The 26,289-nt window shown below is 39.8% G+C and overlaps 4 protein-coding genes across 8 annotated transcripts in view; 3 read left to right on the forward strand and 1 right to left on the reverse strand.

Annotated features, from left to right (window-relative positions):
- The window catches only part of LOC118747997, a gene marked incomplete at its 5' end in the record, with an annotated part of 36,334 nt that extends 32,395 nt beyond the window's left edge, over window positions 1-3,939 (forward strand). Inside the window, 3 exon segments of the mRNA XM_036482253.1 lie at window positions 1,261-1,417; window positions 1,500-1,621; window positions 1,709-3,939. Of these exon segments, the coding sequence (XP_036338146.1) occupies window positions 1,261-1,417; window positions 1,500-1,621; window positions 1,709-2,728 (1,299 nt within the window). The 3' untranslated portion in view covers window positions 2,729-3,939.
- A 1,906-nt stretch (window positions 3,940-5,845) lies between these two features.
- On the forward strand, window positions 5,846-8,668 carry LOC118747999 (UDP-glucosyltransferase 2). Its single transcript, XM_036482256.1, has 5 exons — window positions 5,846-6,044; window positions 6,103-6,639; window positions 7,485-7,939; window positions 8,036-8,148; window positions 8,216-8,668. The coding sequence occupies exons 1-5, from the start codon at window positions 5,926-5,928 to the stop codon at window positions 8,663-8,665; spliced, it is 1,674 nt and encodes a 557-aa protein (XP_036338149.1). The 5' UTR covers window positions 5,846-5,925; the 3' UTR covers window positions 8,666-8,668.
- Window positions 8,669-11,100: 2,432 nt separating this feature from the next.
- LOC118748000 (cytochrome P450 302a1, mitochondrial) lies at window positions 11,101-13,171 on the forward strand. 2 transcript variants are annotated; one of them, XM_036482257.1, is made up of 5 exons: window positions 11,101-11,582; window positions 11,665-11,840; window positions 11,894-12,543; window positions 12,619-12,816; window positions 12,929-13,171. In XM_036482257.1, the coding sequence occupies exons 1-5, from the start codon at window positions 11,191-11,193 to the stop codon at window positions 13,058-13,060; spliced, it is 1,548 nt and encodes a 515-aa protein (XP_036338150.1). In that variant the 5' UTR covers window positions 11,101-11,190; the 3' UTR covers window positions 13,061-13,171. The 2 variants fall into 2 exon arrangements, with proteins under 2 accessions (XP_036338150.1, XP_036338151.1); XM_036482258.1 differs by having other exon boundaries at window positions 11,112-11,582; window positions 11,649-11,840.
- A 3,543-nt stretch (window positions 13,172-16,714) lies between these two features.
- On the reverse strand, window positions 16,715-25,214 carry LOC118748001. 4 transcript variants are annotated; one of them, XM_036482260.1, is made up of 6 exons: window positions 24,825-25,214; window positions 21,081-21,216; window positions 20,760-21,014; window positions 20,523-20,680; window positions 20,041-20,446; window positions 16,715-19,975 (listed from the first exon to the last, which is right to left on the reverse strand). In XM_036482260.1, the coding sequence occupies exons 2-6, from the start codon at window positions 21,139-21,141 to the stop codon at window positions 17,874-17,876; spliced, it is 2,982 nt and encodes a 993-aa protein (XP_036338153.1). In that variant the 5' UTR covers window positions 21,142-21,216; window positions 24,825-25,214; the 3' UTR covers window positions 16,715-17,873. The 4 variants fall into 4 exon arrangements, with proteins under 4 accessions (XP_036338153.1, XP_036338152.1, XP_036338155.1 ...); XM_036482259.1 differs by having other exon boundaries at window positions 21,081-21,219; window positions 24,825-25,213; XM_036482262.1 differs by lacking the exon at window positions 24,825-25,214 and adding an exon at window positions 23,098-23,668.
- Between the last annotated feature and the right edge of the window lie 1,075 nt (window positions 25,215-26,289).

Here is a 26,289-nt window from a genome sequence, read left to right on the forward strand (position 1 = left end):
ACGGACGGATAGTCAGGGCTTAATCTTAACTTTTTAACTTAACTTTTATTTAAAAAATCACTCTTCAACAGTTATTTTTTTACTTTTATTTGATTACTCCTTATTTATAAAAGTCATTCAATATAAATCCGTCACTGACTTTTATTTTTAAAATCATTCTGTTAAAAGTCACTTTTATAAGTCGCAGTAAACTTTTATACTCCAGCACCTTCTTAACTGCGAAAAATGATGATAACTTTTATACGTATGACTTAAAAAATAAAAGTCGGTGACTGATTTTTATTCATAATTTTTATAAAAAAAAAATATATACGACTTATAATATAAAAATCTAAAACAACTGTTATTTACAGATAAAATTCAAAAATAATTGTTATTTTGGATTTATAAAAAAAAAAAAAATAAAATAAAATTGTTCGTTTTTTAATTTTTCATAAAAACTACAAATAAAAATTTATTTTCAAATTTGCTTCTCGATGCAAAAATAAATTGATTGATATGTATCACTTAGTTGTATAACATTTCTTTCTTAGTGAATTTTTTAAGGACAGTTTTCATCAATAACTGTTATGCTCGGTTCCTGGTTTAATCGATTTATTTTTTATTTCTGAGCATTTATGTATGTATACATTTGTCTATGCCTATCCCGATTGTGAACAAGTGCGTTCCGGCATAAAAAGCAACCAAATCGCGCCATGAACGATATTTCAAATAAATGTCTTAACTCCAGCTGCTGGAGTCCAGCGCCATATAGCGGCCATCAAAAGTTTGTGTCATATAAATACTATATATTCTGAGAATTCGCACTGAAAAGTGCAATTATTAAAAAATCTCCGCACTCCCCAGCGAAAGACATTCTGCACTCCTTTTAAGGATGTGGCCATAGATGTTATATTCTGATATCTCCAAATCCGTTATCCAACTTCGAACAGTCTTCTGTTTCCGCGGCTGTCACTTTCGCATTCACCATTTAAAGCGAGGTGTTGGGAAAACGGTCCAATCAGAGCCAGCTTCGGTACGCATTAATCCGAAGATTGCAGAGTTACCACCACACGGTCATCACTTGTTGCACATAAAATCAAAATTTTGAAAATTAGTTAAAAATGGAATAAATATAATTTTAACAGCGCACATTTGTAGCTCCGTGGTTTTATGTATACACAACACTCCACATTTAACAGGCATCCATTAGAACATTCATATTTATTTAGTACTGTAAAAACTATAAGATGATAACGTAATTGCTATTATCTGTTTCAGGTTTCCCTTACTACTGTTGTGGAAGGTTCGTGGGGTTCGCCGGGCGATGGTCAATATCATATACAAACGGATGAAGGACCGGAGCGGTACTTTCGCTTCCAAACGGACAATGGACAATTTCGTAAGGAACGTCGTCTCCAAGACGGTACAGTTGTAGGTACGATCTTATTACGAAAAATGCAAACCCGAGAAACAAAACTTAAGTTCCCTCTTTTATCGTTTACGGTTTCCCCATTTAGGCACCGAAGCTTGGATAGACGCCGCTGGATATCTGCGTCAAAAGGACTACATCGCTGATAAAGATGGTTACCGCATATTAAAATCGAAAACCGTCTTTGTTGGCAATGGCAGACACATCGAGGTTAGTTATATATTTATATAGCAAAACCACAATCTTGGTTCCAAGTGATATATATACTAACATTTCGCTTTCTTGTTGTACCCTCAGGATGCCATCAAAGCAACCAAATCTGTGCCAGCCCAGTCCGGCGTTCTTCTTAATGGTCGCTCTGGACTCCATCCATCGAATAGCGTGACTCATATCGAAAAATCGAAGCAGACCGGCTATGTCTACTCCACCACCACTACAACGCCTTTGCCGCCTACAATCGGTGCGCCCGTAGTGGTTCATGATCCAGCTTCAGAAGCTTACGATGGCAAACTGAACTATCTCTCTCCAGCCGAGGCTGCCAATATTGAGCCATCTGGCAAGCTCGGTTTCGATCACTATCCTGATGAGCTGCCTCGTCTTCTGCATCGTGGACGCGTCCATGCTCAGCATATTCATCCGAGTGTAAACTCCTACGAAACTCCATCTAGCAATTCGATAACAGATTATAATCAAATAACTAATACCGCAGCAGCCGTGGCGGCGCCGTCTCTACCATCGCTCGACATGCAGCCGCCTTTACTCAACAAAGGTGCAACTCGCCAACGCTTGCGTCCGATTGCCGTCTACGATCCCAAACCGGCAGCTATATCGGGCGATGAAGCAACCAGCAGCTACGGATATTCTTCACCCACACCATTTGTACCAGCCACAGCTGGAAGTGGGTCCAACGCGAACGGCGGATATTATTACCAACAATCCGCAACGCAGCCTACACATGCAGACGCAGCGGCTAATGCCTTGGAGATCAATCAGCTCGAAGGTGGACTGCTGCCACCATTACCACCGCCGCCGAGTCGCCGTCACCGGCCGGCAGCACTAAGCAGTGGCGCCAGCGAGCCCGCGGAGTACGATGGAGTCAGTGCAACTGCCAATGGTTTCCGTTATTTCCTACCACGCCAATATCACGAGGAGGAACAATTCGGGGACGACAAGCGAGCCGGTAGCTTTGGCTATGTGGATCCCTTCGGCATTCGGCGAGTTGTTTACTACAATGCATCGCCCGGCCGTGGGTTTGTCCATAGAAACAATAATCGATACGTGGGTCTGGGAGCAACTCCCTACGATGCAGCTGTCTAAGATGAAGCGAAGTCGCAGCTATGCGGAACTGCGAAGCTAAGCAACAGAACTCTCAAACTGCGAAAATATTTTTACAAAAAAACGCCGTCTTAAGTCTAACATCAAACAACCCAGGAACCAATTAACCCAAAGCAGCAATCAACTAGCCAAAGACAAAGGAGAGACTTTGGAGTGATGGCTTAGCAAAATAAAAATGTTTATTTAGAATTACGTTTAATTACTACTGGCAAACAAATTTGCCAAAGAATTGCCAGAGGTGAAGAAAAGAAGTGATGCGAGATTTAAGATGGAATCGGCCGCCAATTATTGCCTGCGAAGGGGTGTGAAAGATGTGCGCCTAAATGCGATGTATTGTTTGTATATTGAGCACACACACACATGTGTAAATATGTGTGTGCGAGTATGTATCTGTAACTGTATTAGTGTGATTTTATTTAAAATATTATTATTTTTTAAACGAAATGCAACAGCTGTGAGCTGACAATGAATAACTGGGGAGTATACTGGGGTGTCGAACGAATACGACGATCGTAATAAATAATTACTTAGTTAATTATGTATGTATGTAGCTAACGGTATCACTTTCATGTATTAATCTTGCCATATTAACAAAAATCAAAGATAAACACAAAGCAGCTAACATATTTAAAGGGGAAACAAAAAAAAATAAAAATAAAAACACATAAAAAGCTAATAATTAAATTTATTAATTAAATAAATAGTACTAGTTGAAATAATTTATCTTAAATTGTAGCTTTAAACTAAACGTTAAAATTAATTTACAAAACTTATTTATGTGTATATGTGTATGTGTATATTATATTTATGTTAATGTAAAGCTAGATGCGATTAACCTGTGGACGCTATCGATTGACAAATGATTGCAAATCGAGTGACAATTTATAGTCTTATAATTTTATTACTAAAAACAAAGCGTGATTAAATATATTTTCTCCACACACACTTCCTGGCCAATAGATGTTTATTGTAATTTAGTCAATTTTCCTTCGGCTTCTAATAACTCTAATATTCGACTAACTCACTAGTGGAAACATTTAATTAAACAACACATTTATTACATATATGTATCTTATTTGTATGTGTACGTATTGGAATATAAATAATGGACATCCGTTGCCAGGAAACCTCCGTTATGAGCAGAAAATGTCAAATCTTGAATGTTGTAATAAATATTGCGAAATTAAAACACAGTAAAATTGCAGTTTTTTCTCTTATTTCCCAGCTGCATGGCATTGAATGGTAATCGTTTTTAAAGAGTGACAAATGCTACAAATGTGTACAGGGTGAGTATCAGAGTTGTAAATTGTGCTTCGACAGATGAATATCTAAAAAATATGTCGGGAAAGCAGGTGTTTTTTTTACATTGCATTCAGCATTAAGAAGGAATTTAAGCGAAGGTTTCTCCGTTTACTTTACTCCTCTGTCACCGACTGTTAAATAATCCTAAACAAGAAGTCGAGATCTTTTGGTGTAGAAATACACTCCGAATGTTTTTTTTGTAGAAGATCCAGATGCCAGTGTTGATCGGGATTAATAACGCGAATCAACAAGTCGCAAGGTCAATGGTTCAATTTCCACGGCCAGTAGAGTTTTCATTGAATTTTTCAATTCATTCAATTATTACTTTTATTTATTTTTTAATGTAATTATAGTTGTTTTTAATAAACTAAGCTTAAAAAAAAGCTGGGCTATGCCATAGGCCTCATACAATTTAGCTGTAATCTACTTATTGCATATTTAATTTTTAGCAAACTTGTTTTCTCTCTTTCTTCCTATTTAGTTATTTCCATTTCATTGAAAAACACCCTATCTCAGAATTCGGTTCGAAAACGCCCTATCTCAGCACATTTTCAATGTATTTTCGTTTGAGATAGGGCGTGTTTGAACCGAATTCTGAGATACGGTGTTTTTCAATAAAATTCTTAAATAGGGCGTTCTTGAAAAGTTTTCTGAGATAGGGTGTTTTCGAACTGGCTGCCGAGATAGGTCGGTCTTCCGGTACAAAGAAACCATTTCGCGTACGTCTGGAACGTAGCGAAATAACTTCGCAGGTGTGGGTAACTTGTCCAATAGCTTCCCTTCTTTTGTGAAGGGCATACAAATTATACAGAAGGGTAGTCAAATAAACATATCTGTAGTTGATTTCGCCAGATAGACGAAACATATTTCTTTTTAAAACGTCAGATCGCAGAACTGGGAGGAAAGTGATTCACCTTAACACAACATAGTTCTGTCTAGCACTGCTCTAAAAGATACTTTTCATGGCCAAATTTGTTGAATGTGAGTATGGTGACGACGGGAAAAGTTATCGCCACATTTTCTTTAAAATATACATACATATAAAAGCACATATTTACTTTTTAAGTACATTTATCTTCTTTCAGGAAAAGTTTTCCGAAAATCAGGTACAATTTAATAATTAAATATTCCATCCCTGATGGAATATCAGCTGTGAAAGAGGATTAGAAACACAAATTTGATTGCTCGCCAAAACTAAATATACTTAGCAGGGTTGAATGAAAAATTTCATTCAATTAGCATTAATAGGGCAATTAATTGGTCACAAAAGTCAACAAAAATGACCTCATGAAAGCATTTATTTTACCAAAATGGCGAAAAGCATCGATTAAATGAAATTAAAATTTTACAAATTTCTTATTTAAAATTTGTTCTCTTTCGAGCCTACATATGTACATACTTTTCGAGTGCGATATTGGATAACCCTGTTTTTACATTATAACTGTGTTAGTAACAACACTGATCTCTTTTTTCGCATAACTGTTGTGTTTGGACGAGTACTGCAAGGCGTGATTCTCGAATTAACTTTAAGTAATTTCACTAACTGACTCTTCATGCCACCGTCGTCAAACTCTTTCTGCAGCTCTTTGTCAGTTAAATCGCGCATTCCCTTTCCCGCTCGCTCACACTCACACTCACAACTTACCAGGCGGTTTCTTATCAATACAAATTAACTCCATAAGCGACCCTCAAAAACCGATAAGATAGGCTCTCTTTATGTTCCACAACCTTCGGCCTATGCTATATCTACTAGACCGCAATCGCCACCAGTAAGTAACAGCACCAAACACCGGCACCGGCATTCATAAACAATTCAGTTGTTCAGCGGATTCCACAAAGTGCATATTTACCGGGCGATTACGCGCATCGCACACACAATGAGATCCACAAATATAGTCAGCCTAATCGTGGCGCTCTTGCATATCGCTGGCATAGCAAATACTGCGAATATTCTTAGTTTAGTGGAGGTGTTAACAACGCCGGATCAACAAATTTGGTATAATTTAGCGAAGTGTGTTATTATTTATAGATTATATTGTAAAATTTCGTAATAGGCACGACGCCATCTACAAGGGCCTCATCGATCGCGGCCATAAACTCACAGTTGTAAGTGGCAGTAGAGGAGTTGCGGTTAAGTCACCAGCCATTGTGCAAATTCATTTGGAGGAAGTAAAGCGAACATTGGATGCTAATGAACCGCCCACATACTTTGCGAACACTTGGCTGAGTGCCTTTGAACGCGTCTTTCACTGGTACGATAAACAGATGAGAATCTGCCAAAGTGTACTTGCCTCCAGCGGACTACAAGAGTTAATCGAATTGTCTAGGGGAGCTGGAGTGGAAGAGCCATTCGATTTGATTTTATTTGATGCAACGTATGGGCGATCATGTCTGCTAGCGGTGGCACAGCTTTTCGGAGAAATTCCGATTGTGGCAATTAGTGCATCGTATATCACACCAGATCTGCTAAAAGTTGCGCGTGGAGCTCAGATTCAACCGGCTACAGTGCCACATTTTACCACCGTTCACGACGAGCGCATGAATTTCTTGGAGCGTCTACACAACACAGCTGTTTACACAACAGCCAATTTGTGAGTCATATGACTCATATCGCTCATATACACATATGTACATGTATTCATACATACACTGACAATCAAAAGTGAGTGCATGGTGTTTTTTTGTTTAATATTTGCAATGTTTCTCAAGTTAAAATTTTTTGTTATTTTTTTTTTTATAAAAATATGGTTCATGCTTTAATTAAAACCACATAAGTAAAGCTTTCAAACTTTATACAGAACTTAGAAAAATTCAACTATTTTTCGTCTAAATTTTGACCTCTTTAATCTGAAATTTTAGAAAATTTTTGAGTACGCAGATAGATCGGGTTTTTAATTCAAGTGAAGCAAGATCAAGTTTTAAGCGGCTAAAAATTGCGTTGAATTTTAATTAATATTTTTCTGACGGATTTTGCGGCTTTATTCATAAACAAGTGCAATTTGTAAAATATAGCGTTAATTTTTTTAATTTTGTTTGCAAACGGTTATGCGCATTTTATTCTTCTATATGGTAAGAGGATCAACAGGCCATCAGCAATAAAAAATCTCTGGTTTTATAAGAATTAAAAAAACCGATCTATCTGCCTAATCAAAATTTTTCTAAAAAATTCAGAATAAAAAGGTCAAAATTTAGACGAAAATTCGTTGAATTTTTCTAAGTTTTGTTTAAAGTTTGAAAGTTTTATTTAGGTGGTTTTAATTAAAGCATGAACCATATTTTTATAAAAAAAATAACAAACAATTTTTAACTTGAAAACCATTGTAAATATTAAATAAAAAACACCATGCACTCACTTTCGATTGCCAGTGTATGTATATATTTATATTTATGAGTGAGCAAACGTTAGCACTTAAACTGTACTCTCACTCACTTGCAGCTTTCGTCACTTCACTTCGGAGCGTGTTCAAGAGGCAATGTTGGCCAAGAGCGCGCAGCTACAGGAAGCGCGCATAGAACCTACGCTGGAAGGCGTTATTGAACGCGTCAAAGTGGTTTTGGTCAACAGTCATCCGGCCATCGACTATATACACGCATTGCCGCCAAATGTTATCGAAGTGGGTGGCTTACACTTCGATAATATCAATCGCCCGCTGTCAGTGGAAATGCAAACCTTCATTGACAACTCGAAGGAGGGTGTCTTCATTGTAACGCTCGGCATCCAAGGGAATTTTAAAGAGCTGACACCCGAACTCATCGAAGCATTATTAAACACGATAGATAGTTTTCCAGAATATGGTTTCATATGGGGAGTAGATAAGAGTGTCATCCTGTCCTGGAGCAGCAGGAAAAATCTCTTTGTGGGCAAATGGTTGAAGAGAAGCAATATCTTGGGTATGCATTATTTATTTCTTGGCCGGAAGCACTTAAACCTTTTGCTATAAAAGTTTTTACTAAAATAATTAACTATCATCCATATCTAATACGCAGCACAACGTAAGGTGAAAGGTCTAATTGCCACTGGCAGTCATATGGAAGTCCAAGCAGCAGCTTATCATGGAGTACCTATTATCAGTGTATCCAATGGATACAATCAGCCAAATGTAAGACCTACTTGCATATAACTTTTTTCGAGTATCATTCCCACTCATCATACGTTCCCTAATATAGACTGCTCGACGCGCTGTGGCATTGGGTTTCGGTGTCAGTGTGGATATCAGTACTGGCTCGGAAACGCTTCGTAATGCCATAAGTGCTATAACTATGGAGTTAACATTTGAAGAGAATGCAAAGTCTCGACAGATTGCCTTTCGCGGTCGGCCGCAGAACCCACTTGATGTGGCATTGTGGTGGATAGAATATGTGCTGGAGCATCCAATCGAAAGTGGATATCTTTTCTCGCAGGCAGCGGCTGAAAGCAGCTTCTTTGCTCTTCATTCTTTAGATGCTGTATCGGTGCTTGTTTTTATGATAGCCATGTTCTTGCTGAACTGTGTTGTTGTACTGAAACAACTAAAGGAAAACTTTGGCGCCAAAGCACCAACTGTTAAGGTAGACAAAAGCTCGGATCCAAAGCGCAAATTGAAAAAGGCAAACGGAAATAAAAAGAAAAGTGAATGAGATTTTTGCTAAGATAAAAGTGTATGAATAGTTGGTTAAGTAAGTGTGTTAGAGCGGCGCGTCTTAAAAGTTCAGTGTTAAAAATTTATTTAATGTAAGCTAAATTATTTGTTTTGGTTATTAAAATAAAGAAAACTTGATTATTATTGAAAGGAAAATTTATTTTCTAATAGAAGTAAATATGTAAAGTTTTTGGCTAAGCTTCATTAAAATAACTCCTGATTCAAATGGAGGCAGACTGTCCATTATGGACTTATTATAGATAGATAATGGTATTAATAATGAACTCCGGAAGAATGAACTCAGTTCCGGAAGGGCGCTTTGATTGTCAACGGACATTTCACCAATCCTTTCCCTGAATGCTCTTAATATCCCCACGCTGAAAGTCTCTGAGAGTCTAGAGAAAATAAATATAAACATACGGACCTATTTACTTGTTTCTCGTAACTGCTTGGCTGAGAGTATTTGGGGGATACTCTTTGTGGAGTACACCTCGTTGTCGTCGCATAAATAAATAAAAGGCCGAGAATTTTACGCTGCCTCCGAATTGTAACTGGTATTTATTAAAAACTTTTTTTAGAAATTCAAAGTTTTTATTTCGAAAAAGTATTCGACCTTATTATGGTTGTCGACCTAGACGTCGATTTAATTTTTTCATAAAAAAATAGCCATCTTGCGTCCAACTCTAGTTACGCTGACCACAGTATTTTACCGGAAAGGTGTTCCTCGCAGAAAGACTATGGTCAGCGTAGCTGGAATTGGACTTACAAGAGCTATTTTTTAATGAAAACATTACATCGACGTAGAAGTCGACAACCATAACAGGACCGATTTTTTAAACAAACTTAAACATAAGGTTGCTTGATCTCACAGAGTGGTATTGTCTAGAAATTTTTATTAAGAATCAGTTCAGATCAATAAAAGATTTCCAAACAACGCCACTCTGTTGTAACTGTGAAAAGTTTGTTTGATCGATCACAGAGTGGTGTTGTCTAGCAATTTTTATACAGAATGAGATCAGCTCAATAAAAAAAAAAATTAACAAACAACACCACCCTGTAACTATCAAAATGTACGAATCTTTAAAACATTTGAAAACCTATTTACAAGTTGTGGCTGTAGTTGAGTGCACAGAGATTATTGCTAATATTTGTTAGCTTTCAGGATGGCGCGGAAAAGATTATTTTTGTCCCAAGTGCGATTTGACGATTGCGGTTGGGTGCGCACAAAAGGAGAACCAGCTTTAACTTTAACTTTCAGATTGATGTACCGTTGGTAGGTTTTTGCAGTGAAGAAGCGAGAATGTTCAAAGAGACATTCGATTGCTTTAAAAGCAAGCACAGGTCATCAATGCCTCTTCCGAAATCCAATATCGAGCAGCCGTCAGCACATGAGAACAATGAAGCCACCCCCGCGGCTGAGAAAGCTTCGAGATGTAGTCGTTAATCATTAGAAAAAGAAATGAAGCCCGCGGGTGTTGTTGCTCACCTATAAAAGACAATAAAGCCGCGGGTTTTATTTCATTTGCGAAATGGCAATAACGCCCTTGGTCTTTATTTCCATAAAAATGAAATAAATTCCATGGGTGTTATTTTCTCTGACTTTTACTGAATCGTAATAATAATAATGGCAATTGTATTTTTATGAAAAGCTTTTTTTCATGGCAGAACTACACTTGGAGGTTTGCCATTGTCTGCCGAGGATCCGCAGTTAAGAAAAAAATATAGTTCTTTGTCAAGAAATCAAATCTGTGAATATGCCTTCCAATATGCACACAAGTAAACGTTTGAGCAGCTGTCACTACCACCAGCCTAAGTGGATGGTAAGCCCAGCCTAAAACGGCACTGAGCTCCACAAATTTTTAAGTGGGACTTAATGTGGATTTCAATCTGTTACACTTATCTCTGTTCTCATCTCTCTCTGTCTCGGGAAACATACATTTCATTAATTTTGAAAGGCCCTAACTCATTTTATTTTCAAATCCAGTATGTATTGTAAAAAATATTACTATTACTCACTAAAAACCTATTGCATTTAAAAAAAACCTACTATAGAATAATTTTAGTTACATTCTTCAGTAAAATCGTTTTTGAACAAAATTCACAGTAAACGGAGTTGATTTGCTATAGACTTTTTTCATCACTCTACAAAGAAAGAAAATTATTAAATAAGGCCTTTCTATATTAAAGTAACGATTTGTATATAGGTATGTATTGTGTATACAATGAACACATACATATATATGTATATATACATATGCACGTAAATCAGTATTTACTCAAATTTTTTTTACTCCTTTGTAATACAAAGCAGCAGATTTGTTAAGCTTTTGATTTTTCTTTAACATTCGTACACATAGACATACGTACGAACGTATTTACGAATCTTCAACTTCGCAATAAAAACTGAAACACCTACATAGAGCGCTTCAATGTTTTTAATAGTCAAAAATCATTTGTCAGCGTTAAGCCGTCTTGATCGGCGGCAGGCTGTAACTCAGCGACGCTTTCGCAGAGCAGCTCAGTATGGCTGTCTTTATCAGCAAATCACTGAGGAAGAGGTGTTTTTCGGCAAATGCAGACCCACCGGCTGCAAATGCATTCGCGAAACCGTTTAACAGCATACCCGGACCACGCGGCCCCTTTGGCCTAGGTGTTCTTTATCAATACTTGCCGCTCATTGGACGCTACTCTTGGCTGGAATTGCATAAGGCGGGTCGCGACAAATACGAGCGGTACGGTTCGATTGTGCGCGAAACAATGATTCCTGGTGAAGACATAGTGTGGCTATACGATCCCAATGATATTGCCACACTACTCAACGAAAGGGAGTTCCCCCAGCGGCGCAGCCATCTGGCGCTGGAGAAGTATCGCAAAGATCGTCCGCACATTTACCGATCGGCCGGACTCTTGCCAACGTGAGTACATAAATACAGAGCTAAACGATTTAATGCAAACAAATTCTGGGTTACCACTAAAGATAGTCACTTCCGATTATAGTAACGGTGCGGAGTGGTGGCATTTACGCTCGGAATTGCAAAAAGAAATAAGCGCACCCAAGAGTGTGCGCAGCTTCCTCGCTGACTTAGATTTGGTGACGCAAGAATTTCTAGAGCACCTACCCTTGCACCAGAGCTTCGATATTCAACCAAAGTTGGCGCGCTTGAATTTGGAACGTAAGTCAGAACTTAAGCGCTTCGATTTGATCGCCTATGTTAATTTATCATAGTTACGTGCCTGATGACCTTCGACGAACGCCTCAACGCCTTCTCACCCGAAGAGCAACTGCCCACATCGCGCTCCACTAGACTAATGCGCGCTGCGGAAACAACAAACAGCAGCATCTTGCCCACCGACCAGGGTTTGCCGCTGTGGCGATACTTTGAAACGCCCATCTATCGACGGCTGCGCAAAGCCCAAGAGTATATGGAGAGCGTGGCCATAGATTTGGTGTCCCAAAAGCTCGCCTACTTCAAGGACAGCAAGGAGGTGAGCGATGGCGCCAACCCTGATGGCGGCACCATGCAGCGCAGTTCGTTGATTGAAGAGTATCTGAAGAACCCTAATCTGGATCTATGCGACGTGGTCGGCATGGCGGCGGATTTACTATTGGCCGGCATCGACACTTCCTCATATACGACCGCATTTGCGGTATACCACATCGCCAAAAACCCCGAAGTGCAACGGAAACTAAGCGAGGAAGCGTGTCGTGTGCTGCCGTCTCGCAAAACGCTCCTAACGCCAGATGCGCTACGCACAGAAGTGCCATACGCCCGTGCTGTGCTCAAAGAAGTCTTTCGCTTGAATCCCATCTCAGTGGGTGTGGGTCGCATACTCAACAAGGATCTGGTGCTAAGTGGATATCATGTGCCGAAAGGAGTAAGTCAAAGTGGAAAACGCATCGTTGTTGTATTATAATTTAAGTAATATATAATTGTTTAATGGACTGGGTAGACAGTGGTAGTGACACAAAATATGATTGCTTGCCGGCTGGAAAAGTATTTTTCCGATGCATTGAAATTCGATCCTGAGCGTTGGCTGCACCGCAAGCAAGCAGTGCATCCCTACCTGGTGCTGCCTTTCGGACACGGCATGCGCGCGTGTATAGCGCGTCGCATGGCCGAGCAGAATATCATCGTCTTGCTGTTGCGCGTAAGTACCGAAGTGAATGCCTGAGTTGAGGTATTTAGCATTGATTTGTACGTCAATGGAATTAAATTTGAATTTGATTTGAATCTCATCTTTTTAAATTTTTGGATGGCAGATGATGCGAAATTTCGAAATTACTTGGACTGGCGACGACGAGAAGATGGGTGTGCGCACACTGCTAATCAATAAGCCCAGCAGACCAGTCAGCATTCAATTGAAACCGAGGGTGGATGGGTGCGGAGATTAACAGATACTTATTTAGGAATCAACTAACGATAAGCTATATAAATGTATCTTTGTGTTTGTATCTTGCCATTGTCGATTTGTAACTAGGTGGAATAAACACAAGTGATTTCAATGGTTTTTTTCGGTTTTCTGGAAAAGAATTAATAAATTTTTTTCTAAAATACATACATATTTATGTGTGTACTTATGTATGTATGTATATTAGGGTCGTCCTTAAATGTAGGAAGAAAATTTTTTCGTGTCGCACTAGGGGCAAAGTTCAGATTCCTCTACAGAGCCTAAAAAAATTTAAATATATTTTTTCCCATCTAATACCCAAAATCCATTTTACCATAGTCGAAGATATCACATATAATTTTTGGTCTCGATTGGAGTCGGTTAAGGCGTATCGCACAAGGGGTCAAACTTCAGATTACCCAATGAAAACGTGTTAACCGACTGCGTCTGGGACCAAAATTTATATGTGATACCTTCGACCTTAGCTGGATTGGTTTTGGGGTATTAAATAAAAAAATAATAATAATTTGTTGAGTCTCCATAGAGGCATCTGTCCTTTGATCCCTATGCGATACGCCTTAGCCGACTCCAATCGGGACCACGATTTTTAAGTGATATCTGTGATCGTGATATTACCGATTGAGCGGCTGAGAATGAAAAAAATCGCTAATTTGATTTTTAAGCACCACCCTAATGTACATATATACCGTTCAGGTAGGTAAAACCTTGAATATCCGCAAAATTTTCAGAATAAATGCATGTGTGTTGTAATAAAGAAATCTGAGTTCGGGTAAAACCGACTTTATATACCTTGTTCATGTATTAACAAAATATATGTAAATTTTTTCTGAAACTCGCCGTTCTATAACATTGGGGAAGACAAAAAAAAACCTACAGTTCGAATATATCATGTTTGATGGCTGTAATAAATACTTTTTATTAAATCATTTCGTGAATCAAATCCCCTCTGGAATCAGATGTTGCGATATTCTACTGGTAAGTCGCATTTAAACAAAAATAAAATTGAAATAAAAAAAAAAACATTCGTATGGTAATCCGCAGGTATTATAAATAATCGAATGAATTTAAGCCACATTTTTGTTTAATTGTGTTAAAGCGTATGCTTTAAACGCCAATGCAGCCAAAGGAAATGCTGCGTGGTTGATATTAAAGAACATTGATTTGCTCCAATTTGAAAAAGCAGGATTGGTATCCGCCCAAAAACTTTGCAAAAAACTGGCTAAAAACGGTTTGGGAAATCAATGCAATCACCCTGGTCTTGGAGTTGTTATTCAGTTCACTGAATGGGTGGGGGCCTTTTTCAGGTAGTTTTGCGAATATACCTATATTTCTCATTCAAAAAGGTACACCCAGCGAAAAAAATCAGGTAAATAAATTTCTATCAATACATGATTTGGCTGTAGTTGCATTATTTGGTTAAAGTTACCAAATCCTGTGTGGAGAAAAATATTTTTAGCTGACTTTTTGCTGTGTGTAATGGATTGCACTGGATTTTTTTTTCAACGATTTGTTAACGAATAGCTTTCCGGCGATTTTCCAACAATCTATTCAAAACACATTTATCAGAAAAGTTCCCTTCAAACATACATGTCAATTACATCTGCATACTTATTTAGTACTTAAGGTAATCTAACCATTCTATTGCCATGACTAGCTATCTGCCCTAGTAAACGTCAGTTAATCTATCATTCCAAATTTTACACTGGGATGCAAACGATCGACAATCTAAATCAAAGGTTCCTAAACTTTTTTTTTTCGTAGACCCCTTTTAAAAAGTTACTGGTTTCGGTGGGCCGCGCGCTTTCTTCTGACACAAATTTTATACCATTTTCTTGGAGCCAAATAACTAAAGATTCCCCAAATTACCAAATTATAATAAAACATAAATAACGAAGCGTAACTTCAACAATTCAAATCAACAAAAATAATATACATAACTTTATATCGAATATACAAGTTTTTACAAGAAAAAGTCGCTGACTTTCTTAAAGCAGAGTTCGTAAAGCCAATAAATACGCTCTCGCTCTGAGGAGTTATAGTATTTTCTGAGCACTTCAATTTTAAAATATTTGTAAAAGAGTTTATTCGTATTGACGGCATCACTTTTAGTTTCATCGCTCTGAGTTTTAAAGTGATACAAAAAATATTTATCACTCCCATTTTTAAAACACAAAACCTAACAGCTTTTTACGCCAAACTTTTATTTCAGAATCTGACAATATAGAAAAGAGCGAATCTGGAAAAATATATGAATAAACAACTAAGCAATGGGCGAATCAAATTTAGAGCACAAATAAAATTATTGCGCTCCCTGCTTCTTTAATAAGTTTGTCAACGATTAAAATTACATACTGAATTGTGTAAGCTAGATGAGCCAAAGAGACAAAACGCTCTTTTGCAAGGAGTTAATTAAACCTCAGCAATGCAAGACTTAGACTTGACTTCACTTAAAAATTGTATATCTGGTAAATGAGCAGCGCGTGTAGTTACCCAAAAAACCAACTTCACTCAGAAACTTGAAGAACTATAGATTTTTGATTTCTAAGCTATGATTATTCTTTCAAATAATAATAGTTTGATATGCTTAAATACATTTATCTCAATTGCGATTTTTATCCTATTTTACCCCAAACAAATTAAACGTTTAAAATTTTGCGTGTACAAATACTGAGGATAATAAAACAGACAGATGACACGCAGAGTAATCGTTTCTAAGCTTCTAGGTAAGTCAAGTCAAGGCTAAGTCTTGCATAACCGGGCTTTAATATATTGAGTGGCATAGGAGCGTGAGGTAAATATTGAGGGAGAAAAACGCTCTTTTAGTTTTAAAGCTGCCTTTACCCACACGAGTCGATTTCCTAGTCGATTTTTGTCGTTTAACCAAAAAATCGCCAGTGTAAAGGGCAATTCAACGGTAAAATGTAAGTATTTATTTTAGAGGAGAAATCTGAAAATAAGAGTCCTAAAGCTTTAAAATGCTTTTTTTTTTAATCACAATGCGACCATTTTTCACTAAAATACAGCCAGTCAAGAATCACAGAAAAATTTTAAATATTTCGTGCTCCCTTAATTTTTTTTTTAAGGTACTATCTGCCTCTATTAAATAGGAAAGCTAAGCCAACATTTTTGTTATTTACTATCGGAACCAGATACATTTTCGTGGGCCCTCACTTACAACATGTGAGCCTCCATTTCTTTTTCACGCCAACGTATACCCCCCGTCGAGGCCCCTTCGACCCCTGGGACTCAACCTTGGCCACTTTGGGAATCACTGACCCAAATGAAGCATCAACACACTTTTCATTGCATTTATGTGTATTTAACCTATTTGTTATTATTTTATTAAATATATGTCTCAATACAATATATGGAATTCAATTAAATACATACATACATTTTTATCAGCATAACTTATTTATTAATGTAAAACTCTACTAATGGTATGTGATGTCAGTTTATATTCTTCTGGGACATAGATCTTTTTCATTTGTTCTATGTAATTTCTAAACGAATACGTTCAACATTTTTACCTCATTTGCTTGGAATCATTTTGAATATAGTTGGAATATAGCTACTACATATATCAAAGTACCATCAATGCAATATTTATATAATTGTATTTTCAATGTATTTTCTACAACTTTTTTTTTTTTTTTAATGAAATACAAGGCAATTTCCAAATTCATTTAACTTTTTGAACCTATCAACAGTCTAATTATGCGCGTATGGTACAAATTATGAAATACGTGTGTATGTATACATAAATACGTACTAGTCATTATAAATAGCCTAAATATACATACATATGTCCTATGACATACACTTCTACTTAACTAAATCATAAAATATAATTGAACTAATAATAACGCGGTATAACAAAAAAAAAAAAAAATTCGGCAACTTTTTAAATAAGTTAGTGCGAGTGTTTGAAATTTTTCGAACACCTTGAAAATTTCAAATTATGTATTCCCAAAAATAATTTTCGCAAGACTACTCTACAATTTTAAGTTGAATTAATCCCACACAGCTATGATCTCAAAAAATTTCGTTTTACTGATGCACAGTTGAGTAAACCAACAGAGTTTTCTACCCGTTTATGTGTATGTTATTACAGAGTTACATATATATGTATATACTATAACACTATGCTGTGAAAATTCCCTAGAGATGTACAGTTAGTTGTCTTCATGTTCTACCAATAAGTGGAATAAAAAATAAATATCTTTGCTACACTAATTTGCCGGCGTTCACAAGCAATGGCTGACCTGATGCTGCGCTTTTTGTTGCCCCCTGCTTGCTGCATTCATCGGTCACAGCTTCTTAGCCTACATACATATACATTAACTACTGCATACAAACTTAAGACTAGCTTACTGGCGACTGTTTTTAGAGATACATACATACATACATACATAAACTTCGTACAAAAACACGTTCAATATTACACTATAAGGACTTTGGTTTTTTCAGCACACACACGTGCGTAGACATTTGAATACAAACACAATACATACTACATACATATGTAGAGTAGGGTCTCAATGGAAGGGGTGGCACTACGAAGACCTACGATCTACTTATGAGCCGCGCGTTCAACGCAACTACATCTATGAGTACCTATAAGCTCATCCTGTCGATGAGCTTCGAAAAAACCGCGCGCGAGTATTTCTTTTCGTCTCCATTCCTTTCACATTCATCTACATTATTGTGCACTCTGTTCTGCCTACTGAAATGGTAAGCTGACGGGCAACCCGGGGCCAAACTGCTTACAACTCCAGCAACAGAACCTCCTCATGCTAGAGTATATTCAGCGTTGAAGAGTCCATCATCCGATCGTCGTATAGGCTAAGCGTCTTCGAGGCTCGCACCTTGCGCACAGATGGCGGCACATCACCTGGCGTTTTGACGCGCTGACTGGGATCTCGTAGCTTTTCCGTGCTGCCTCGGCCACTGAACACCTCGCGGAACATTTCAAGGCTTCGCTGCCGCCTAAAGAGGATATCTGTATTGCTGGGCGCTTTGAGGTGACCGGTCGAGTTGGACACCGGTGCAGGCGTGGTTTCCTTAGGGCTGCTGTTCGTAGCGTTTATGGTATTCAGCTCGCCTTTACTCACGTTATTATTATTGCGGTTTATGTGTTTAATTAGACTAGAAGAGAGGGAACGTGGCACCACATGGCATGGCGTGCTAGTGCGTTTGTCTACTTGCTGAAGGTGTTGTTTGGCGCTCCTGTCGTTGCTCTCCTCCGCTATGCTTTGAATTAAATTTGACTTGTTGTAAGCAACAGGAGCATTAAGCGGGCCACTGGACTCTCCTACTGGTACGGCTGAACCGTTCATAGGACTCAAGTCAAGGTTGTTGGGTCGCCTTGTATGTGGGTAGACATCAGTGAGCATTGTGGTCTTGGTGGTGGCCGCACCGTTATTGCTGCGGTGCCGGTCATCTATGTAACTAATTGTTGCTGCCTTTGCCAACCTATCGCTGCCATTGTTGTCGAGCCCTTTAATAACGGCAGCGTACCGATTGTCCACCAAGTTAGACTTTTCATCTCCGTACCCGAACTGCTGCTGGAAAAGGTCGGTGCCAACGTCGCTTTTGCGGAAAAGTTTTTTTTGTATTAGCGCCCGAACGCCGTGCCAACCTCTCAATTTCCGATCGGTATTGTGTTGCTTAGGAAAGCCCTCTCCCATGCTCGGTGCATTCTCTGTCATGAAATTGTTAATTTTTTTCGAGCTACCACCAGAGATAAGGTCTTCGACTGAAACGTCGTCTTCTAAGCAAGAAAAACTGTTTTCTTGCCCGTTTTGAAAGCTGTGCTTCTTGCTTTTCTCAACCAAAATCTGGGGCGGTCGATTGGACACTGGTGCCAGGTTGCGCTCTTGGCATGGGTTGCGTCCCTGATATGGTTGTAGTTGTTGTTGGGTGTGAATAAGATGGTTCTTCTCTGCATGTGGTGCGATACCTAACTCACTGCCCACACTTTGGGCGCGCGGCAAAATCTTTTGGTTTGGTGGCGGCTGAAGCATCGTTTCTGTTTCCGAATTACACGTATCCATGGATATTTTCATGCTCCCATCCACCTGATCAGGCACCAGCAAATTGTTTGCGCTCAGCAAAGGACTAGGCGACTGTGCATGTGAGTAGCGCGGCCGCAAACCAGCTGCTTCTTGCATGCGCTCTTCGGCACAGAGCGATGTCAGCCGCGCTTCAGCATCATGATCCCAACAATCCTCGCATGTATCCTTTATCAACTTGGCCGCAGAGCCCCCACCCCAGCCTGCGGGAAACAAGGGTCGTGCCTTGTGCCGCACCACCAATGCCTGCATTTGGTCAAAAGTGGGATGTGTGCCGACCTCCTGTTCGTAGGGGGCTTTGTAGGATGGCGTCATTTGGGCAGGTGGATAGAAGTCCGAGCATCGAGTAGCCACCTCCCACAGTACCAATCCCAGAGCATAAACATCCATTTGCTTGAGTGATGTTTCGCAGTCACGCAAATTGACGGCGCCCTCCAACAGTTCCGGTGCCATGTAACGGAGCGTGCCCACTTCGTTGATGCTTTTTGTTTCTGCTACAGCAACTTCGCCGCGGTATTCGTACTTGGAGCCAAATACTTTCAAGGCAAAACCAAAATCCCCGATGCAGCACGTTCGATCGGCTTTGACGAGCACGTTACGCGAGTTGAAATCGCGATGCGCGACGCACGGCTTATATTCGTCACCCCGACTTATTTCTGTATGCAGATGCGAAAGGCCACGCGTGATGGACTTGGCCATGCTGCAGAACGCTTCGAAGCCCATGGTGTTGGCAATTAACCAATCCTGCAAGCAACCGAGCGGGGCAAGCGAAAGTACTAGTTGGTACTCGATTTTGCCATCCATTGTGTGACGCTCATCATAGCCTAGAGAAGCAATAAGTGAGTCCCGAATTTCCCTAGCGAAATGTAAATATAACTCGTGTACTTACCAAAATAAGTCAACAGCGAAGGACTGTCCATCATAGGCAACGAGTAGATATTGCGTTCGTTGATGTAGTACGGATAATGGCTTTCAGGAAATATTTTCACGGCCACCTCTTGGTCGTGCAACAAACCCTTCATCACTGTGCCGTATTTGCCATTGCCGAGCATACAAATTAAGTTTATATTGTCGACGTTTCGTAGGTTTGAACTGTAACCGGGACCGGAGGGTGCAAGTGGAGCCTCCTCAGGCATAGGCTTGTCCTTTATTTTATGTACATAGCAGTAGGCAGCCATGCCACTGACTGATAAACACAAAATCAGCACAAACATTGCCATTACAACAACACCAAAGCCGGCATCGCCAAATCTTCCCGGAATGTTTTCTCCGATAGAATAAATCGGCTTTGAAAGCTGAAAGGGAAATATGTCGAAAATTAAATGTAAATAAGTAAGAAATTTCTAACTGGACATTAGAGCAAATAGGTACCTGCAGTGGCGCTGGCTCAACCACAGCCACATTTTTGTTGCACGAATCGCCCGAACAGCAGCAGTAATAGAGAGAATTGTTACTTGATGTGGGCGCCGAACTTGTGCATTCCGTCTGACGGCACGTGACATTGCTTTCCGTGCTCTCCTTCCAACAACCTGTAAACAGAAAGACATCAAACATCTAGTTATTCTGAGTTTCCCCGAACGAAACGAAAGAAAAAGCTTCGTAGCCCACCTTGTTTCTCGATTCGAGTGCCGTTACGGGTTTGACGCCACAACGCGAAGCAGAACGTGTAGTCTGTCTGACAAATGCGTCGATGTGGCGCTGCTTGTTCACTGACAGGTGTGGATTCTGCATCCGGCGGGTTCTGATTCTCCGCGCTATACTGTGACTGCCCGCCGCCATTCGATGAGTACTCCTCAAAATCATCATCATCCTGAATGAACTTCTCATCTTCCATAAAACTCATGCAGGCGAATGGATTTTCAGCTAAAAATAAAAATTTCTGCGATTAATCATTCTAAATCAGGAATGTCGAAGCGCGCTCGAGCTTACGGGTAATTGCTTGGACCCATGCGAAGAGCGCCAAATAGCAGAGCAATTTTAGGGCAGGCATCGTTGGAATGACTTCACTATGTTATTGGTTCCAAAGAGAGTTTTAACAACAGATTGGCGTTGGCATTTTTTCGTACTGCTGGAAAATATAGAAACCAAGCACAATGCTGATCAAATAAGCAATTTTTTTAATTTTTTCATTAGCATTCGGTGAAAGATCATTACCCAGTTAGGTATTTTACGTGCTAGCTGACATACGCATAATAAATATGTTATGTAGATATATATGTAAATATAGGCTTAAACGAACCCACTGTGGCCTTGAATAAGATTAAATACGTATGAGTCATTACTATAACACAAATTGATATAATATTGCTGATAGCTCATCGGTCTACATATGCATACCTGCGAGTGACAGCATGGATTGGAGTAGGTAAAGAAGTTTGGAATTTTAATTTCTATTTTTAACCGACTTCCAAAAAAATGAGGAGGTTTTCAATACATAGGAATATATATTTTTTATGGTTCGGGTGAACCATTTTCGGTAATTATTTTTTTAGCCGAGGTGGTCACATATTGATTTGGTTTAGTGCCGATCATTTGATCAAGAAGATTTTAACGGTACTCGTAAGTTATATGAGCATATAAGTTGATTATATTTTCTGATTAACAATTTGTTGTTTTTAATTTGTCAGAGGACTACATACTGTTTTATTTTTACCTTTTAATATTTTTTACAAATATGAAATAATTAATTTTTTATACCCCCCGTCTGAAAAAAGGTGCGCGATGATCTCCACTTTATCCTCTTCTTTGTTCTGCAGCTGTGACAGAAACAACAAGTCTGACAAGTTCCAAGGTCTATCTTTTGAGCCGAAGTTATGTCCACTTTCGAAGCATAGCTTTTCGTGGATATTAATGAGCCTTTTCGCAAGATGGTATAGCCGTGGTGAGCTAAAACTCGAATCATTTATACCATACAGTGTGGGTAAAATTTGGTCGACCATTAAGTGCCTGCCCAACCGCTGAAGCGCGATGGTAGGGTATAAATTACATTTAAATTACATTTTGCGATTATGTCTCCTCTAAAACGAAGATACGCGCGAGCTATTGGATAAGACCAATAACCTCTTAAAACCAAATAACAGCGATGAATTTCGGGTAGCCATCGGAAAGGCAAAAGCCTCCAAAATCCGGACAGACTATGGGTGTTTATGCCAAAATCGTTAGAGTTTGCGCGTCAGCTCACAGAGCTTGCTTGTGCATGAAACCTCAGTAAAGATAGCGTCGGATTCCAAGTCTAGCCCTGTGGCGTTTTTCCATCTGTTCCTCACGGGGTTGCTGATAGAGAACTTGGTGTCAGAACACGTTGGATGAGTGGAAATTTCCTAGTATTAAGACTATGTTGAGCTTTCCGTAGAAATCGTCAGATGGAATATTTAATCTTAGTATGAGCTTTACTAGGAATGGAAGTAGAAAAGACCGGCCATTGCTCCAGAGGTTGTCGGGAAAACTGTAGAAAAGGATGAGCTGCTCCACAAATCTTTACACACGGGGTACAATAAATGGTTTAACTTTAGAGCACTTCCATTCCAGATTTCTATCTACATATTTGATCTCGGTTGAAAGATTATTCATTTATATTGGACGAAATTATTTCAAGGCTATTCTTTTCCTGCTGCTGTAACTGCTATATAGCTAGCTTAACTATATACATACATATGAGATGATACTCACAAGGCACACCTCTAGTACATATTTAGCCACCCTCATTCCCAAAAGATAGTTATGCGAAATTATTACCAGTTTGTGGACTTTGAACCACATTCGTGCCAATTGGAATGTAAACATTTCTTATACAAAAAAAGGCAAACATTAAAAAAATTAAAAGTGCTCACAAAAGCTCATACGAAACGCAAAACAAAGAACGTTCTTCTTTGTTTACTGATTTTATGATTACATTTGTGTAGGTGCTAGCTGCACACTCTTCGCACACATTTTCATAACAGATTACCTTTTTTAGTTGTTTCTGTTTCTTCGGTACGGGTGCTTCTATTTGTGCGCTGCATTCACATATTTGTGATTTTATTTGCATTTTGTAACGAAACTGGAATATCGAATCAATGAACTTTAATCACTTTCAAGGGGTTGTATTATGTGTAGAATGAGGGACAAGCGAATGCAATCCAGAGATGATTAGCAAAAGAAGAAATTTCGCAATATCTACCGAGGCAAAGCGTGTGTGCAGCGTTGACATGCAAAGCAAAAGCGTTGCGAAAGCTATGTTTAAAAAACTGGTTCTCAAATGTACATACATACTCCCCGAACTTCGCTTGCGCTTGTCTCTTGCTGCCGTCCCTAAATTCGAGCGCTAAGCGTAGCGTTTTCCATTGTCGTCAACGAGTGTCAGCGCGCGCTATCCCCAAATCAGCGCGGCGAAACGTTTGACGTTTTCTCATTCCCACTCGTTTTTATTCTCTTTTCCTCTTTCACTTTTTTGTTCTTTCTCTTTCTTTCCGTCTTCTGCATCCAAATTCAACACTTAACGCCCCGACAAAAATGAAAATTCCACTTGCTCCGCGCCAGCGCCGCGTTATTGTGGGCTGCTTCATAAAAATTGTATGGACATGAGGATTTTTGACAGTTGCTTGCCGCTTGACGCGCCAATTTAGGGATGGACGTTATGTAGATACATTGTAGCATTTATTCAGGCACCGCCGTCACTTAATTACCTTTATTGTCGGTGTGTGATTGTACACCACTCACAAACATACACACAAACACGCGCGCAAAAAATGCAATGGCATGTCCCATTGTTGTTTGGGTCTACGCTTGTTTCGCCTACCAACGCCTAGCTTGTGTAATACTCGCATAGAAAACAAGCCTCCCGGTGGGGTGCGTCTTCTCAGCGACTTGACTTTTGCAACATTTTCTTTGTGCCGCTTTGTATTGCACTTTTCTACATAGCTGTTAACTTCACCGTCGCCATCTTAACCCCCCTCAGCGTCTGCACATACAAATGTCTTTTCGACAGCCACTCAGTCATTTAAAGCGCCAGTCTAGTGGCGTACGACAGTTACGACCGTTACGACAGTTGCAACATTTGCGACAGCAGACTTCGTCTCAAGAGCCTGGCTCCTGGGCAGCGACCGACCGACCACCACACACTTAACAGTGCACTGCGAACCAAAGTCAGATTGCAACCATCGAAGGTGCCTTCTAAAGCGTCACTGTGTGTGGGGCATTTCCTTTCCTCAGTTCATATACCCCCAGGTCGGGGAAAGAACCAAGCGTCGCGCAAACGGTTGGGTGGTGGGTGGTTGGTTGGTTGGCTGGCTGCAGTCTGCTGGTGGCGGTTTGCTACACAATGTGCCACTCAATGTGACGCTACGACGACGAGGCATACATGGCGGGGTGGTGGTGACAGACAGCCTTAGCGGCAAAAGCAATGGCAGCAGCAGAGACAGTGACTGCGACCGCGACCGCGACCGCGACGCCAACAGCTGTGACTGCTGCGTCGGCAAGCGAGTGAAGTAGCAAAGAATTGATTTTTCCAAACGTTTCAAAAAAAAATCGTATACCCGTATTTCGTTCACATTCGAACAAGATTAAAAAAAAACCCCTTTGGACTGCGGTAGATACAAAAAGTACAAATTTTGCCAACAGTGCTTATCGATTTTGCATAAAACAAATCGCTGATAGGAAATTGGCATTTGCAAAAATTCAACTATTTGCACTCACTTTTACTGGTTCATTCGCGTTTGTTTCGCGTTTTGCATACAAATTTTCAGCTTTCGTCTGCGGCGTATTTATCTGCATTTATTGATGCGAAATCGTGCGATTACTTTATGCTATTATTTCACTGTTTTCATTGTTTTTTTTCTTTGCTTTTATAGTGCGAGTATACATATATATATGTATATATAGATTGTGGTTGGATTTTTTGTTGTTGCTGTCGGACTAAACAATTACCCGGCGCCAGTGATTTTTTAAAACTTGCTCGCCTGCGCTCGTCGACGCTGTTCGTCTTCAACTGTTTGCCGTGCCAGCGATTTCATGCTGGAGTTGAATAGCCAGTCAGCCAGCTAGAGGAATTTGCTCGTTGCTTGCTTAGGCAAACTCAAACATGTGGCGGGTAGTTGAGGGGTGTGGTGTAAGTTGGGAGCAGGCGCAGTAATGCATGCTCTCCGTATCTCGCCACTTTTCGCTCTTATTTTTACTGTCCACTCTCGCAAAGCATCTATTCGATACCAGCTTGTGCTCAACTAAAAAGGGCAATTGCTAATCCATACATGCTTCTGTGAATCTTGCGCAGCAAAAGCTTCCAGTCATCATGCAGTCACCCTGTCGCAAGTAAAAGTTTGAAAAAAGAAAACTTTCAGGCGCGCTTTTAAGCTTGTCCACCATCAGATACAGCAATTCCGGCAGAAATGAACCGGTTATCGGTTAGACAAGATTTCGGAATTAACAATAACATTGACTTCGTTTATCTCCATCTGTACTTCCGTCTTGATAAAACTTTTCTTCTCATTTGGGATATTCAGTAACAGACTTCAGAGTACATTTGAGATTGTAAGCGCAGAAGAATATGTATAGGAACAAACCTAACGCCCCTCCACTCTATCAGACAGAGTACCGGCTGAGTTGTTCAAACCTGTTAAGCGCAATTTAGTCTGATGAATATATGCCTGAAGATTGGAATTTCAGTAAACTTCGCAAATGCACAAGAAGGGAGATCCTGCTCTTTGCGCCAACTATCAATATTCTCAATAGTCCTTAGGAGGCCCTAGGGATGAGTCTGGGAAAAAGCTAAATCGCCTCATCAACCAACGGATTCGATCTTATCCTTACCGCAGTACGGACAGCGACTGGATGCCTTCTGATGTCGCCAGAACACCACCTGGACGACGAGGCGAAATTGCTCCCGGTCAAAGAACACAACACAATGCTCTGCAAGCAGTTTCTTGTTGGAAGCCATAGACGTGGTCACCCTAATGGGTAACTGCTTGCAGACGAGCCCTCGCCCACGTCAGGAGGCATCTCTACGAACCTCTGGACCCGTCAGCTTATCGACAGGCCCTGAACGGCATTCACAGGGAGTCAGTATCGAGTTATGTAGACTCCAGACCTGTGAATGCCGTTCTAGGCGCACAACCACCGGACACTGACGAGACGGAGCTTCATCTGCGTCGGAAGACTACAACCA

Source organism: Rhagoletis pomonella, unplaced genomic scaffold (assembly GCF_013731165.1).
Source record: "Rhagoletis pomonella isolate Grant_MI unplaced genomic scaffold, Rhpom_1.0 Rhpom_scaffold_00012, whole genome shotgun sequence".
Lineage (NCBI taxonomy): Eukaryota > Metazoa > Arthropoda > Insecta > Diptera > Tephritidae > Rhagoletis > Rhagoletis pomonella.